Source organism: Schistocerca gregaria, chromosome X (assembly GCF_023897955.1).
Source record: "Schistocerca gregaria isolate iqSchGreg1 chromosome X, iqSchGreg1.2, whole genome shotgun sequence".
Classification (NCBI taxonomy): Eukaryota; Metazoa; Arthropoda; class Insecta; order Orthoptera; family Acrididae; genus Schistocerca; species Schistocerca gregaria.
The window spans coordinates 624,708,988-624,723,702 of record NC_064931.1 but is presented as its reverse complement, the minus strand read 5'-3'; the positions used below and the strand labels follow the sequence as shown (position 1 = coordinate 624,723,702).

The 14,715-nt window shown below is 37.6% G+C and overlaps 1 protein-coding gene across 5 annotated transcripts in view; it reads left to right on the top strand.

Moving 5' to 3' along the window:
* LOC126297822 (glutamate receptor ionotropic, kainate 2) overlaps positions 1-14,715 on the top strand; it is a 402,447-nt gene that overhangs the window by 322,685 nt on the left and 65,047 nt on the right. For all 5 annotated transcript variants that reach the window (XM_049989054.1, XM_049989056.1, XM_049989055.1 and 2 more), the window contains 4 exons: positions 7,246-7,398; positions 8,719-8,937; positions 14,196-14,402; positions 14,479-14,563. In XM_049989054.1, the coding sequence (XP_049845011.1) occupies positions 7,246-7,398; positions 8,719-8,937; positions 14,196-14,402; positions 14,479-14,563 (664 nt within the window). The remainder of the gene's footprint in view (positions 1-7,245; positions 7,399-8,718; positions 8,938-14,195; positions 14,403-14,478; positions 14,564-14,715) is intronic.

Sequence of the window (14,715 nt, the reverse complement as noted above, 5' to 3'; positions counted from 1 at the left end):
CTTGGAACAGTATTGTGTAAAAGTAGGATGAAACAAACAGCTTGGTGGAATGACACAGTCAAGGCAGCCTGTAAAAGGAAAAAGAAGGCGTATCAAAAATGGCTACATACTGGAACTCAGGTAGACAGAGAAAGTTATGTTGAAGAAAGAAACAAAGCCAAACAGATAATTGCAGCATCCAAGCAGATATCTTGGGAAGACTTTGGAAACAGGTTGGAGACTATGGGTCAAGCTGCTGGAAAACCAGCCCGCATCTCGTGGTCGTGCGGTAGCGTTCTCACTTCCCGCGTCCGGGTTCCCGGGTTCGATTCCCGGCGGGATCAGCGATTTTCTCTGCCTCGTGATGGCTGGGTGTTGTGTTGTCCTTAGGTTAGTTAGGTTTAAGTAGTTATAAGTTCTAGGGTACTGATGACCATAGATGTTAAGTCCCATAGTGCTCAGAGCCATTTGAACCATTTTGCTGGAAAACCATTCTGGAGTGTAATTAGCAGTCTTCGAAACGGAGGTAATAATGAAATGACAAGTATTTTGGACAGGTCAAGAAAACTACTGGTGAATCCTGTGGATGCCTTGGGCAGATGGAGGGAATATTTTGAGGAGTTGCTCAATGTAGGTGAAAATACGATCAGTAATGTTTCAGATTTCGAGGTAGAATGGGATAGGAATGATGATGGAAATAGGATCACATTTGAAGAAGTGGAGAAAATGGTCAATAGATTGCAATGTAATAAAGCAGCTGGGGTGGATGAAATTAAGTCGGAACTCATCAAATACAGTGGAATGTCAGGTCTTAAATGGCTACACAGGATAATTGAAATGGCCTGGGAGTCGCGACAGATTCCATCAGACTGGACAAAAGCAGTAATCACACCAATCTTTAAACATGGAAACAGAAAAGATTGTAACAACTACAGAGGTATCTCTTTAATCAGCGTTGTGGGTAAAATCTTCTCAGGTATTGTTGAAAGGTAAGTGCGAGTATTAGTTGAGGACCAATTGGATGAAAATCAGTGTGGGTTTAGGCCTCATAGAGGTTGTCAGGACCAGATCTTTAGCTTACGGCAAATAATGGAGAAGTGTTATGAGTGGAACAGGGAATTGTATCTATGCTTTATAGATCTAGAAAAGGCATATGACCGGGTTACTAGGAGGAAGTTATTGTCTGTTCTACGAGATTATGAAATAGGAGGCAAACTTTTGCAAGCAATTAAAGGTCTTTACATGGATAGTCAGGCAGCAGTTAGAGTTGACGGTAAATTGAGTTCACGGTTCAGAGTAGTTTCAGGGGTAAGACAAGGCTGCAACCTGTCTCCATTGTTGTTCATATTATTTATGGATCATATGTTGAAAACAATAGGATGGCTGGGTGAGATTAAGATATGTGAACACAAAATAAGCAGTCTTGCATATGCGGATGACTTAGTTGTGATGAGAGATTCGATTGAAAGTTTGCAAAGTAATATTTCAGAACTAGATCAGAAATGTAAGGACTATGGCATGAAGATTAGCATCTCCAAAACGAAAGTAATGTCAGTGGGAAAGAGATATAAACGGATTGAGTGCCAAATGGGAGGAACAAAGTTAGAACAGGTGGACGGTTTCAAGTACTTAGGATGCATTTTCTCACAGGATGGCAACATAGTGAAACAACTGGAAGCGAGGTGTAGCAAAGCTAATGCAGTGAGTGCTCAGCTACGATCTACTCTCTTCTGCAAGAAGGAAGTCAGTATCAAGACTAAGTTATCTGTGCACTGTTCAATCTTTCGACCAACTTTGTTGTATGGTAGCGAAAGCTGAGTAGATTCAGGTTACCTTATGAGTAAGGTTGAGGTTACGGATATGAAAGTAGCTAGGATGATTACAGGTACTAGTAGATGGGAACAATGGCAGGAGGGTGTCCACAATGAGGAAATCAAAGAAAAACTGGGAATGAACTCTATAGATGTAGGAGTCAGGGCGAACAGGCTTAGATGGTGGGGTCATGTTACACGCATGGGAGAAGCAAGGTTACCCAAGAGACTCATGGGTTCAGCAGTAGAGGGTAGGCGGAGTCGGGGCAGACCAAGGAGAAGGTACCTCGATTCGCGATTCGGTTAAGAATGATTTTGAAGTAATAGGTTTAACATCAGAAGAGGCAGCAATGTTAGCACTGAATAGGGGATCATTGAGGAATTTTATAAGGGGGCTTTGCTCCAGACTGAACGCTGAAAGGCATAATCAGTCTTAAATGATGATGATGATGATGATGATGGACACACGTCCAGATCATCCGCTCTCAAAACTCCGCCGTCTCGCTCCCCACATCCACGTCTGCTGGCGGCTCACCTCCAACTGCGCAACGCTACGCGCTTTTAACAGCCAACTGCCCAACACTACAATAGCAAACAACAGTCAAAGCCAGCCACAGACTGCACACAGCACAGCCAGTGATTTTCGTACAAAGCGCTACGTGGCATTACCAACATAAAAACCTAAACAGCATACTTACACCCTACAAATATTTAGATTCAGGCATTTGTACGAGTTCACTGATTCCATCTTCGTCTTATTGATGTTGCAGCAATAAGATACTACTTTTCTGCGTTTCGTCAAGTGCACAGTTTTACACTGGTGAACATGTAAAACATGTTGGCAATATTTTCACCACTTTGAAATCTTATGAAAATCTGACTGGGTAATTGTGCGTTGCTCGCTTCGACACTTTACACGGGTATTCTGTTTCTTCTTAGCCCAGAAAGCTTCCATTTTCTAGCTGTGACTAAGCTCCCTCTCCTCCGTTCACTTCGCTCTGCTCTTTTTCTGATAAGGCACACTGGGAACATCTCTTGTAGAATGATCTTCCGGAATTTGGAGCAGTCCTATATCGTTTCTAACGGAATTTCAAGTTGCTCTAGATCTGATTTCACTGTGGTAGTCCATTTGTTCTTAGAGGCTTTCCCTCTAACTGTGGTGGTGAAGATCCTGTTCGTGAGTCTGCAGGTGTTTATGCGAATGAAATATCAATAGAAAGCCAGTCGCCTTTTCTTTATAGATGTGATTACGTCTTTTTGGAGATGCTAGGCTACAGCTCACTGTTGTGTCTGATTCTGTAGATGCCATCTTCTTCTCTTATTGGCCCTAGTATTGTCCTCACGATTTTCCGTTCCTTGAACTTTAATTTACTGATTGGACCCTTCGTGTTCATCAAGATGCATTCAGAAGCGCTTAATACTGAGGAGGGCTATACTACTGACTTTTAATATTTCACTCGCATTTTCCGAAGTCCACCGTTGAATGTAACCGAGAAAAATCCTAATGTATTCTATAATACACATCTATTAAAAAGTAATACCGGGTGTTTCAAAATGAATATGGAGGTTTTAGGGCTCTACGGCATTTATTGCATTCAACTTTCAATTACAAATCACATCAAATGAAAGAGCAAGCCGGCCGCTGTGACCGAGCGATTCTAGGCGCTTTGGAACCGCGCGACTGCTACAGTCGCAGGTTCTATTGCTGCCTTGGGCATGGATGTGTGTGACGTCCTTAGGTTAGATAGGTTTAAGTAGTTCTAAGTTCTAGGGGACTGATGACCCCGGATGTTAAATCCCGTAGTGCTCAGAGCCATTTGAACCATTTGAAACAGCAACTCAAAACAGTTTTGTTTTTCCACCAGTGCACAAGCGCTGTTTCCTGTGTCTTCCGTTAGAACGCGCTAGTAGCAAAGAGGGCAATCAGTGCACACAACTTGCAAGGACTGCATCTGTTGTTAAAATACAACGTGTGTTTCGTATTGAGTTCCATTGTAATCTTCCAAGTGATTAACAATATCCGTAGATGCTTTCATCAGTTTGAAGACACTATCTGTCTTTGCAAGGGGAAGAGTACGGGACAACCAAGACTGATTGAGGACTTGTTTATTGCGTTCGAATTGACTTAGCTCCAGCATAACACACTGACAAGTACACAGAACACTGTTGTGACCACGACTGCCACTTGGAGCCTTTCGAAAACACTGCGCAGGTGCCGACAGTGCTCAAATCCGACAAAGCAGTCTTTGCGGTGTGTCCGTATTTTTGTCCAATCCCTGTAGGTGTTGCACATTTCTCGCTCAATTGGGGCTCACTGCGAACTCCAACATAGATTTTACGCAGCTACTAGTCGGTCGCAGTTGAATATTTTAAATGTCGTCTGACTTTAAAGACTGACGTATGAATAAGTTGTTATTTCAGAAACTGCATAACCATTTGAATAATGGCTATGTTAAGTTTTGCTACATAAGGTGGGATTTAAGGATTAACAGTAAGTTGATTTATGAAATATGTTGTGGTCTACAAAAATATAAAAACAACAGAACCATAGTATACATCCGAGTTGGGAATTCCGTAGCTACACGTGTGGCAACCATATTCAAATAGATAATGCATTATATTACTTTAATCAAGTTTTAAATTTGTGGCTTAACTGCTTAATGAAGGATATCATTCAATGCAGAAAAATTAGATCTACAAAAGTATATGCATGAAATCGAGAGTTAAATAGGTCTTATGACACAGAAGACAATAGTAAGTATCGTTGATAGCGAACTTTAACTACATATATCTTTTAATTTGATTTTGTACGGCAAATCAAAACATGTTATCAGAAAGAGTAGAATGTGTGCATTCCAATTAACAGTGTCGCTACTTCGGATCCTGTTGATTATCTCAGTGTAAATTCTCTGTCTCGTATAGTAATTGTATCAAAGTTTTCAGATGTTTTTTAATTAACATGATCCATAGCAAAACCAGTTTCACTCATGGAATCAGTACATTGAAAGGAAAAGCCAGAATAATAAATCTAAGTGCGAATGCTTTATTTATAGGTTTTTTGCAGTTTTCAGTAAATGTAGTATACCCCAGCTGAAATATTAGGTTGATGCATAAGTTCGTAGCGTTTTTGTTTTGCATGTTGGTATTCCGGTTGCTGTATGTTTATTTTTCACGATTGTCATTTTGTATTTGTGCTTCACTGTTGCTGTTGAGTTTACATGTTGTCGTATTGTTATTTGAAAATGATGTGTGGAGCAGTGGAGGATATAAAATGGAGTGCCAAGTGGTGGACATCGGAACATTTCCGACATATACTTCTGTTTGAGTTCAGTAAAGGGGTGACAACAGAAAGGGCAGCTAGAAACATTTGCACCGTGTATGAGAATGCCATTGGACAGAGAACTGCAAGAAAACGTTTTTCTCAGTGTAAGGAGGATCGTTATGACATTAATGACTCATCACGTTCAGGAAGACCTTCGGGGTTAGATGAAAATCGTTTTAACGCATTAATGCACAATGATCCATGCCAGTAGTTTATTTATCGAGAAACACTTTATACTGCATGTATTTCGTCAGAAAATATACATTACGATGTACATATCCTATCAATACAAGGGAGCACAGTCTACTCGACCGAGCGAGGTGGCGCAGTGGCTAGCACACTGGACTCGCATTCGGGAGGACGAAGGTTCAATCCCGCGTCCGGCCATCCTGGTTTGGGTTTTCCGTGGTTTCCGTAAATCGCTCCAGGCAAATGCCGGGATGGTTCCTGTGAAAGGGCACGGCCGAGTTCCTTCCTTAATCCGATGAGACCGATGACCTCGCTGTCTGGTTTCCTTCCCCAAACAACCAACCAATCAACAGTCTACACGAGAACTGGCAGATATGATGAACTGTTATCTATCCACCATCGTGCGATATTTGCCTGCAGTGGTTCTGTACCCCGTTCCATTAGTCAACAACCAGTGAGTGTCCATATGTGCATCTCTGCTTCATCAGTTGGCTTTTGAACAACACCGAACATTCCTATGCTGTATTGTTACTGGTAACGAGAAACGGTGTCCTTACGGTAACATAAGGAAAAGGAAGGAATGGTTGAGCCCAAACAAAGGAGCACTTCCCCTTACCAAGATCTGCACGCACCCATAAAAGATAATGTTATGCATCTGATGGAACACCGACGCATTGCTCCCTCGAGGTGTAACCATCACTGCTGTCATTTATTGTCAACATCTGAGACATCTTACAGACGCAATCCGAGAACAACGGCCAGGAAGACTGCGTGATGTTGCTCCACGATAACGACCACCCCCATTCTGCTAGACTGACATAAAATATTATACAGGTGTTGGTTGGGAAGTCATTCCGCACCCACCATATTCACCTGATCATCCGCCCTCAGGTTTTCACATTTTCCCCTCCTTGTCGAATAATCTTAAAGGCGACCGCCCCCATTCTGCTAGACTGACATAAAACATTATATGGGTGTTGGTTGGGAAGTCATTCAGCACCCACCATACTCACCTGATCGTGCGCCCTCGGATCTTCACATTTTCCGCTCCTTGTCGAATAATCTTCAAGGAACTTCCATTCCGGATGAAAAATGCGCACCGAACATGGCTCGACGAGTTCTTCAACTCAAAACCACTTGACTTCCACAGTCGCGGAATCGAAGAGACCTCAGCGGTAGAAGACTGTGTTTTAAATAGTGAAGGAGAATATATTATTTATGACTAAAGTCTGTTATGTGGATCTGTTGCGTTTATTAAACATATGGGATGACGCGACGATATGCACCAACCTAATATAAATGGGGAAAAAATCGATTGTTTGGCAAGAGTGAAATATGAGCTGATGGTATCAGTTCCAGCTTGCTTCGTTGTAAGGTGTGTAATTACTTCAAACTTTAATGACATTACGTTTGAAGGAGCATTAAGCACTACGTAAAATATATAAGAAAAGACGTGTCTTCTTATAAAATACAAAGTAATTAAAGAAAATGTCAACAACTAATTTAAAACTGCGAATGCTCCCATTTCTTCATCTGATATTTGCAATAAAATACCACGATCATAGAGTTGAAAAGTTCCTTATAATTCGACATTGCATTTAATGCACACAAAAGTTGTACACCACTCTGTCAATCTAGGAACTGTATTTCATCCTCGGCAGAATGGAAGCCTAAGTCTTGTATGCAAGTTTTTTGATGATACATGCATCTATAATGCTGTGATTTGAAACACCAACTCTGCCTCCACTATCTAAAATGTAATACAGTTTCATATTGCCAATAAATGTAAAGTGCAACCTACATTCATTTCTGAATTAAAATATACTTTTTCATTTAGACAGAAGTGAGTATGAATATAAGATGTTCAGTGAGTTATTAATTTTTTACATATAAATAAACGTGAATATTAATTTGTTAATTCAAAGCTTAATATTCTGTTGACAGACAGAAACAGCGCTGATGTATGATGCAGTTCATCTATTTGCCAAGGCCCTTCATGACCTTGACAGCAGTCAAAGGATTGACATTAAGCCTCTTAGCTGTGATGCAGTTGATACATGGCAACATGGATACAGCTTAATCAATTATATGAAAATTGTAAGTTCACTTCCTTTTGTAGAATTTTATTGTCTTGTATTTGTTATCAAAATTGTACAGCATGAGAAACAGAAATAAATTTTATGATTGTGATGTAAATAACTTGTTAGGAGCAAGTAGGCTGTCATTGTTACATACAAGTTTTCATATTTGAAATATACAGATTTTTTAAAATATGTACTGAAACTTGAGAGGAAAAATTAACAGCATTATATCTTACAGATGGTACTGTAAGACAACTATAGAGTGTTCAGTCTACACACAAGTAATTGGAAGACTGTGAAGGCAGTCTGAACATATAATTATATTCATCTGCCCTTTAACTTAATATCAGAAAGTAGAGTGTATTTAAAGTTAGATGCCCTTAAATGTTTCACTTAACTTTTCATATGTTTTGCTCTCTTCATACTTGAACCCAATACAATTTGTCACAGGTAACTGAACTACTTTTGAAGACAGGGAAATGAAAAAGTTTCAAAATATAAGGGACAATCAAAAAGTTTCCATCTGAAGGCATTGCTGCAGCATATATCCAACTTACCATGACTGCAACGTGGACATATAAGCACCTACAAATAGTCAAGGATCTGGTGTGGCATTCGTGTCTTTCCGAGGTGCAGGCAGTAAATGCGGAAACATGAATTATGGCGACATTAGTGTCCAGACAGGACCTATGTGCTGTTATTCTTTTCTTGACTACCATAGGATAAACACCGATGGACATACATCGAAGATTGAAGACTGTGTAAGGGACAGCATGTGTCTCAAAAACTAACATTGTGGAATGGTGCACCAAGTTACATGCTGGCGGCAATTTCACACAAGATGCTGGTCAATCCCATATCACAAACATTGTAACACAGAAGTTGTCCCAAATAATGTGGGAGACACTCTGGCAGCCTCCCTGTAGTCCTGATACTCCCCATGTGCTTGTGCTTATCATGCCTTCAGTCCCTTAAAAACAGCATTGCAGGGTTGTCCTGTCATATGAGGATGTGCAGCAGGCAGTTACAGACTTCTTTGCACAGCAAGACATGGGGTTTTACGAAACAGGTATTTTCAACCTGGTGCATCAGAGGGAGATTGCCTGATTGCACACAGTGATTTTGCCTGGTTGGCATACCAATTGTGGACTGTGTGTCATTCAAATGGAAACTTTTTAATCGTTCCTTATTATTACAGTTTAACAACAATCTTACAATCAAGGCATTTCATCAAAAAACTGAAATCAAATTAACAGATTATGAATATATTTTGCATGTTAAATTCATAATGTATCTTACACTAATATTTACAGAGCACTACCATGTGTTGTTTTAGGTTGAAATGCAAGGTCTGACAGGTGTCATAAAATTTGATAATCAGGGATTCCGTAGTAACTTCTTGTTAGACATTGTTGAACTCAATAAAGATGGTCTGAAGAAGATTGGTACCTGGAATTCTACTGAAGGTGTCAACTTCACTCGAACATATGGTGAAGTCTACACACAGATTGTTGAGAGCCTACAAAATAAGACATTTGTTGTTACCACAATTCTTGTGAGTATAGTAGGTTGTTTATTTGTAATTATTTAGGACTTTTCTTATTTCTTTCTTCAAGATTCTGTTCTTACAAGCACTGAAAATACGCACTGCTATCAAAGACTTAAATTGTTTTAAGCATTCATTTTCTTATCTTGACACCTTGACTGCACAAGATTTTCTAAATGATAGCCAAACAATTCAAGATACTGCATATGGTGCCTGGAGGAACAACTTAAACATTTAATAGAAATTGAACATTTGTCAATATGTGGGCTGATTTGAATGCCACAATGTTTTATTTTGCATGGCCTTGTTGGGGGTAGCATCTCCAATACTCATTTCTCCACCGTAAGTAACAGTTCACCTATCTGATTGTAGGTCAGCCTCCTAAACCTCCTTAACCTAGATTGCAGAGCATAACATAGCTTGGTATTCTTCACCTAAATCATTATCATATTTATTCTTGACCTACTACTTCACCAACTGCTAGAGCCTGGAATGAAACTTAGTCTTAGTTTAATGAAAAATCATTAACTGATTTGTCAAAACTTGTGCCATTGTTGTTTTAGTGGATGATCACTGAAACCAATGACATTCTGTTTATTCTGTCTTTCAACTCAAGCTCCAGTAATTTAGTGGGTCAAATAGAAATGAATATATATGTCACAGTATCTTAGGTGTACAAGATAGCATTATTCAGTCTGTATAACCAGGTGACAAACATGCATTACAGCTTATTTGCTTTTAACACTGGCTGTATTCTACACCACACACACACACACACACACACACACACACACACACACACACACAAAAGTGTGTCATGGTGCAGTTTTGCACAGTTTCACTCACTATGGTTTCTTAACTAATCAAGTACTATATTCTAGGTGTAAAACATTGCAAAAGTAAATGAATAATGCGTGAACTTTTGAAAAATAACAATGTAAGGCAGTAAATGGATACTTTATAAATTCTGTGCTCTATTATTCAAGTATAAATTACTGAGACAATGGGACTTACTGAACTTCCTTGGGATTTCTGTTGAATATGTTACAAAGTATTAGGGTCTATGCTTTTTCTGCCGTATCTTTAACATTCTAAATAGTAGGTTGTAGTGTTGTGGGATGTGTAATACTTTAGCATAATATTCTGAACATCAGAAAATCACTTACATGTTGTATACTGAACCTCTGGATGCTATCCAAGTGGCAGGCCTAATACTACAGATTATGTGTATCTTGCTGAGGATCAGCTCTTATGCACTTACATGTGACAGTACAGTTTTATAACACTGCTTTCATGTATTTTGTGTATGTAAAGGTGAGACATTAGCTGGTATTCTAAATTTTAGACATTAAATGTTTTTACATACTCTTAATTTCATGCTAAACTGCAAAGCAGTAAAAACAATAAAATGTATTTCACTTACACTTGAAATAGGCTAATTTGTGAACATATTTGTAATATAGGAACAAGGAAAAGTGTGGATTATAAACATATTATAAAATGTTACAGCTGATGACCTTTGATCACATTTAGCACAAAATGTTCACAAATCTTTAAGTTATTTGTAATGTATGAAGGTTTAAGTGGCCCTTAAAGTGATCTGTGTTAGCGGTGCCACATTAATTTTATGTGAAATTTTTACCTTATTTATTTAGACACTTTGGTGTGGTAACATCCAAGAGTTCACCAATTGATATAAGAATTCTGGATCGAGAAATATTACATGGAAGAATCCCCACTCCTAAAGTGTCACAGTCACCTTCATAGAAGGAACTGTACAATGTCTGTTATTCCATAATTTTTGAACAAGTTTATGGCAATGACTTGGGCAGAAAGTATTCTTGAGCCTGCACAGTCCTTGTCTCATTCTATAAGGTTTGATCACATACTAAAAGTATGTTATATCAGGTCTAATCAAGCATTTAAAATTCTGCAAGTTAAAGAAGTCTTGGAAATTTACTAACAAGCCCAAATAAGAACTTCACTATCTACAAGGTATTATCCAATTTATTCAAAGCACTCGTAATATGCCTTGTGTATGTGTCAGATTGTACATGGTGCAGCTGTTATCAATAATTTTAATTCAGTACTCACAACTTTTATTTTGAGCTGAGATGTAATTCAATTCAAAATTTAAATTGTCTTGGAGAAACTAGTAATATTTATACCTAGTATTAACACATAGTTTACTATATATCTGAATACTTTCTGGAAGCAGCCGAAAAATGTTTGTGCACTATAATGCTTTATTAATCCTTTGAATGCTGTTACTGAGGAAAGAATGGTTATTTGGTAATCTCTAATACTGATGCAGTTTGGGTACAATGCAAGAAAAGTACTTACTAGCATCACAACAAATATAGATGATGACATGACAGATTAAATACTTAAAGGAGATCCATTACTGAATCAAGCTTAAGATTTGGCAGTAACTGGTGGTTGAGATGTCCTGTGTATATGAGAAAATGACAACCCTGTATGCATGAATGATGTTCTTATAATTGAGATGGACATCATTTGTGGATAGATTTGCTCCCATCATCATTTCACAATATTTACACACATGAGCTCTTCATTTATCATATTGCTAGCAAGAAAGCCCATGACTTCTTCAGCATCATTATCTCATGTACAAATTTTTATTAACTGTTACAGTGTGAGAGAAACAAAAACTCTATTCAACTGATCCACTCTATATCAAAGTAAGATCTACAGAAGGTTACTTTAGAATGGTATTCATTAATTTAATATTTATTTTTAGATTGTGATATTTGCAGTCGATATTTGTTCCCTTTTACCATTAGGTTATTACTTAGAAAAGGCACGGCAGTCTGTGTCTCAAACACTTTTGTCACTATTTTATGGAATCTTGTTTCATGAGACTTTGAAGCTTGAAATGTCACTAGCTAAACAGAAATTACTGAAAGATGATTTGACCAATTTCATTTAATCCATTTTTTAAAATATTATCTAACATACCTCATATATTCCATGAAGAGAATGAACACTTTGCAGTACTGTTGTAATAGTAATGAAAAGTCCATGATTGTTCATAAAATGATAACGTGATACCATGCACAAAGTAACAGAGTCAGTTGTTTATTGTTTAGTGAGTCAATACAATAAAGATCTCACATTATTGCATAAATTTAATAAATTATCATATTTTTATTTCATATTATTTACTTTTAAAGTTTCTTTGGGTGCAGATGATTTAGAGGCTAAATTGCTGGCAACATTTCAATTTATCTAGTTTATTTTTATCCAAAATATTAACTAAATATTAATTTGTGCTTCTCATTTCTGAATTTTCCAAGAACTCTTTGCCTGAACTATTCTAGGAAAGCCACTGACATATCTAGAAGGCCAGTGGAAGTCTCTAAGCGACTTCTTTGAGAATATAAGTTCAGTTTCCAAGCACAACATTATTTGTTTATTGAAGAAGCAAATTGAAATGGTTGTAAATAAAAGCTTGTGCTACCATCATAAAAAACACACACATAGCTGATTTTCTGTTCATTGGTGGGTTTTTGTTGAAGGGGATAGACATGTGCTACACTTTAATAACAGTCACTGCAATACGTGAGAGAGACTTTCAAAACTATTTTTCTTGGTGACCACTTTCACTGCTCTTTTAAATAGTCCTAAGTTAATGTTCCTTTCAAAAGTTGAAAAAGATTTGCTTACTCTGATGTAACTTCCTATAAATTTGATAACACATAATAGACACAAGAGGTGTATTCAAAATTTTGGGATATTAAAGAGCAAAAATTGAAAGTATGCTTAATTACAAAATTCACTTAGGTATTGACTTAATACATAGATGTGGCATGATGATGAACTGAGCTGTACTGATACATAGCATTTGGGTAAATATTTTATATTGCTTTCAACTTTACAAAGACTCAATTTAATGGAAAAGTCCTGTGTAATATAATGTCAGCATGGGGAAGCCAACTCAGTAACTGATTGTCCCTAACTGATCACACATTATATATGAAACATTTGAGCATCTAAAAACATTAAAATTTACTTTTATTAGCAGCATTTGAAATTGTAAACTGATTTTTAAAGAAAGTTTGTATAGGTTTTTTTGGGGGGGAGGGGGAGGGGGGAAATTTGAGTGTTTATTGTAGTATCTGAGTGAGCTGATAAAAAGCCACTGATAACATAATGAGCCTTTTCCCTCTGCAGCAAAATCCACACTGTATCAAAATTTCTTGGTAGACTGAATCTGTGTGCCAGACCAGAGCACAGTTTTAATGTCCCAGAAAGTTTCGAAACAATGCACACTCCAGAGAATGAAAAAGTCATTCTAAAAGCCATCTCCCAGGCCATGGATAATGTTTCCCTGCAAAATCATACCTTCATACCTCCCAGGAGTGCTAGTCCAACAAGGTATGCAGGAGAACTTCTGCAATGTTTGAAGAGTAGGAGAGAGGTGCTGGTGAAAGTAAAGCTGTGAAGCTGAATTGTATATTGTGCCTGAAAGTTCAGTCAGTCAGAACATTTCCTGTAAGAGGCAATGTTCCAGGTTCAGCCCACAGTTTTATTCTGCCTGGAGGTTTCATCATCTATTACCTTTATAGTACAACACATGACTGTAATACAAATTCTTTCTTTGTTTTTTAATTATTTTTAAACATGAACACTACTGTACCAATCTTGCAATATTATGAAGAGGATAGTTGCTACTCACTGTATAGTGGAGATGCTCTAAGTCGCAGATAAGCACAACAAAATGACTGTCGGAAAGTGAGCTTTCACTCAACAAAACCACAAATGCCGTGTGTGTGTCTAATTTTGAAGAAGGGCTCGTAGGCTGGAAGCTCACTTTCTAACAGTCTTTTTGTTGTGCCTATCTGTGTCTCAGCACCTCTGCCACATGGTGAGTAGCCACTATTCTTCTCATAATATTGTTACATTCCATCCTGGATTTTCCATTGCTTGATTTTACTAATCTTGTGTGTATTAACAGGAGAAAATGAAACTATAAAAGGATAATTAATGAACTAAACATTTTACGACATTGTATACCATGTTAAACATTGTTAAAGGGAACTTATGAATTTAAAAAAAAAACTGTGTAAAATGATTCCTTGTGCTTCAGACATGTGATCGTTGAATAGCTTATACAAGGTTGATTTCTAGACTTATCTTTTTCTTTAGTATGTACTTAATTTGCAAGCAAATACCTTTTATATCTGCTTATATACTGATTCATATGGATGTTTTTCAGTACAGTTTCATGTGTATTTGAATTGCAGAGTTCTCCATATTGCATGAGGAAAGAGTCAAGTGAGAAACTTACAGGAAATGCTCAGTTTGAAGGATATGGAATAGACCTAATACACGAGATAGCAAACATATTGTGTTTCAATTACACATTCAAACTAGTACCTGATGGTAGATATGGATCATACAATTCTGAAACTAAGGAATGGGATGGAATGATGAAAGAACTCCTTGATCAGGTAATGAATTGTGTCACACCATTTTAAATTTTATTTTCTGTGACAGTCATAGTAATAAAAGTTAATGACATTTCAGAAAGCTGACTTAGCCATTGCTGATCTGACAATTACATATGACCGAGAGCAAGCAGTGGACTTCACGATGCCATTCATGAATCTTGGTAAGTTGTGCTTTTATTTTTGTGCCCTAACCTTTACATATTTAGATCCTTTACCCTCTCCAGACGTAACAAGGCCACCCAAAACATACTATGATGTTATAGCACACTAAAATATTTCAGAAGTTCAACATTTTAATTGCAATTTATTATTG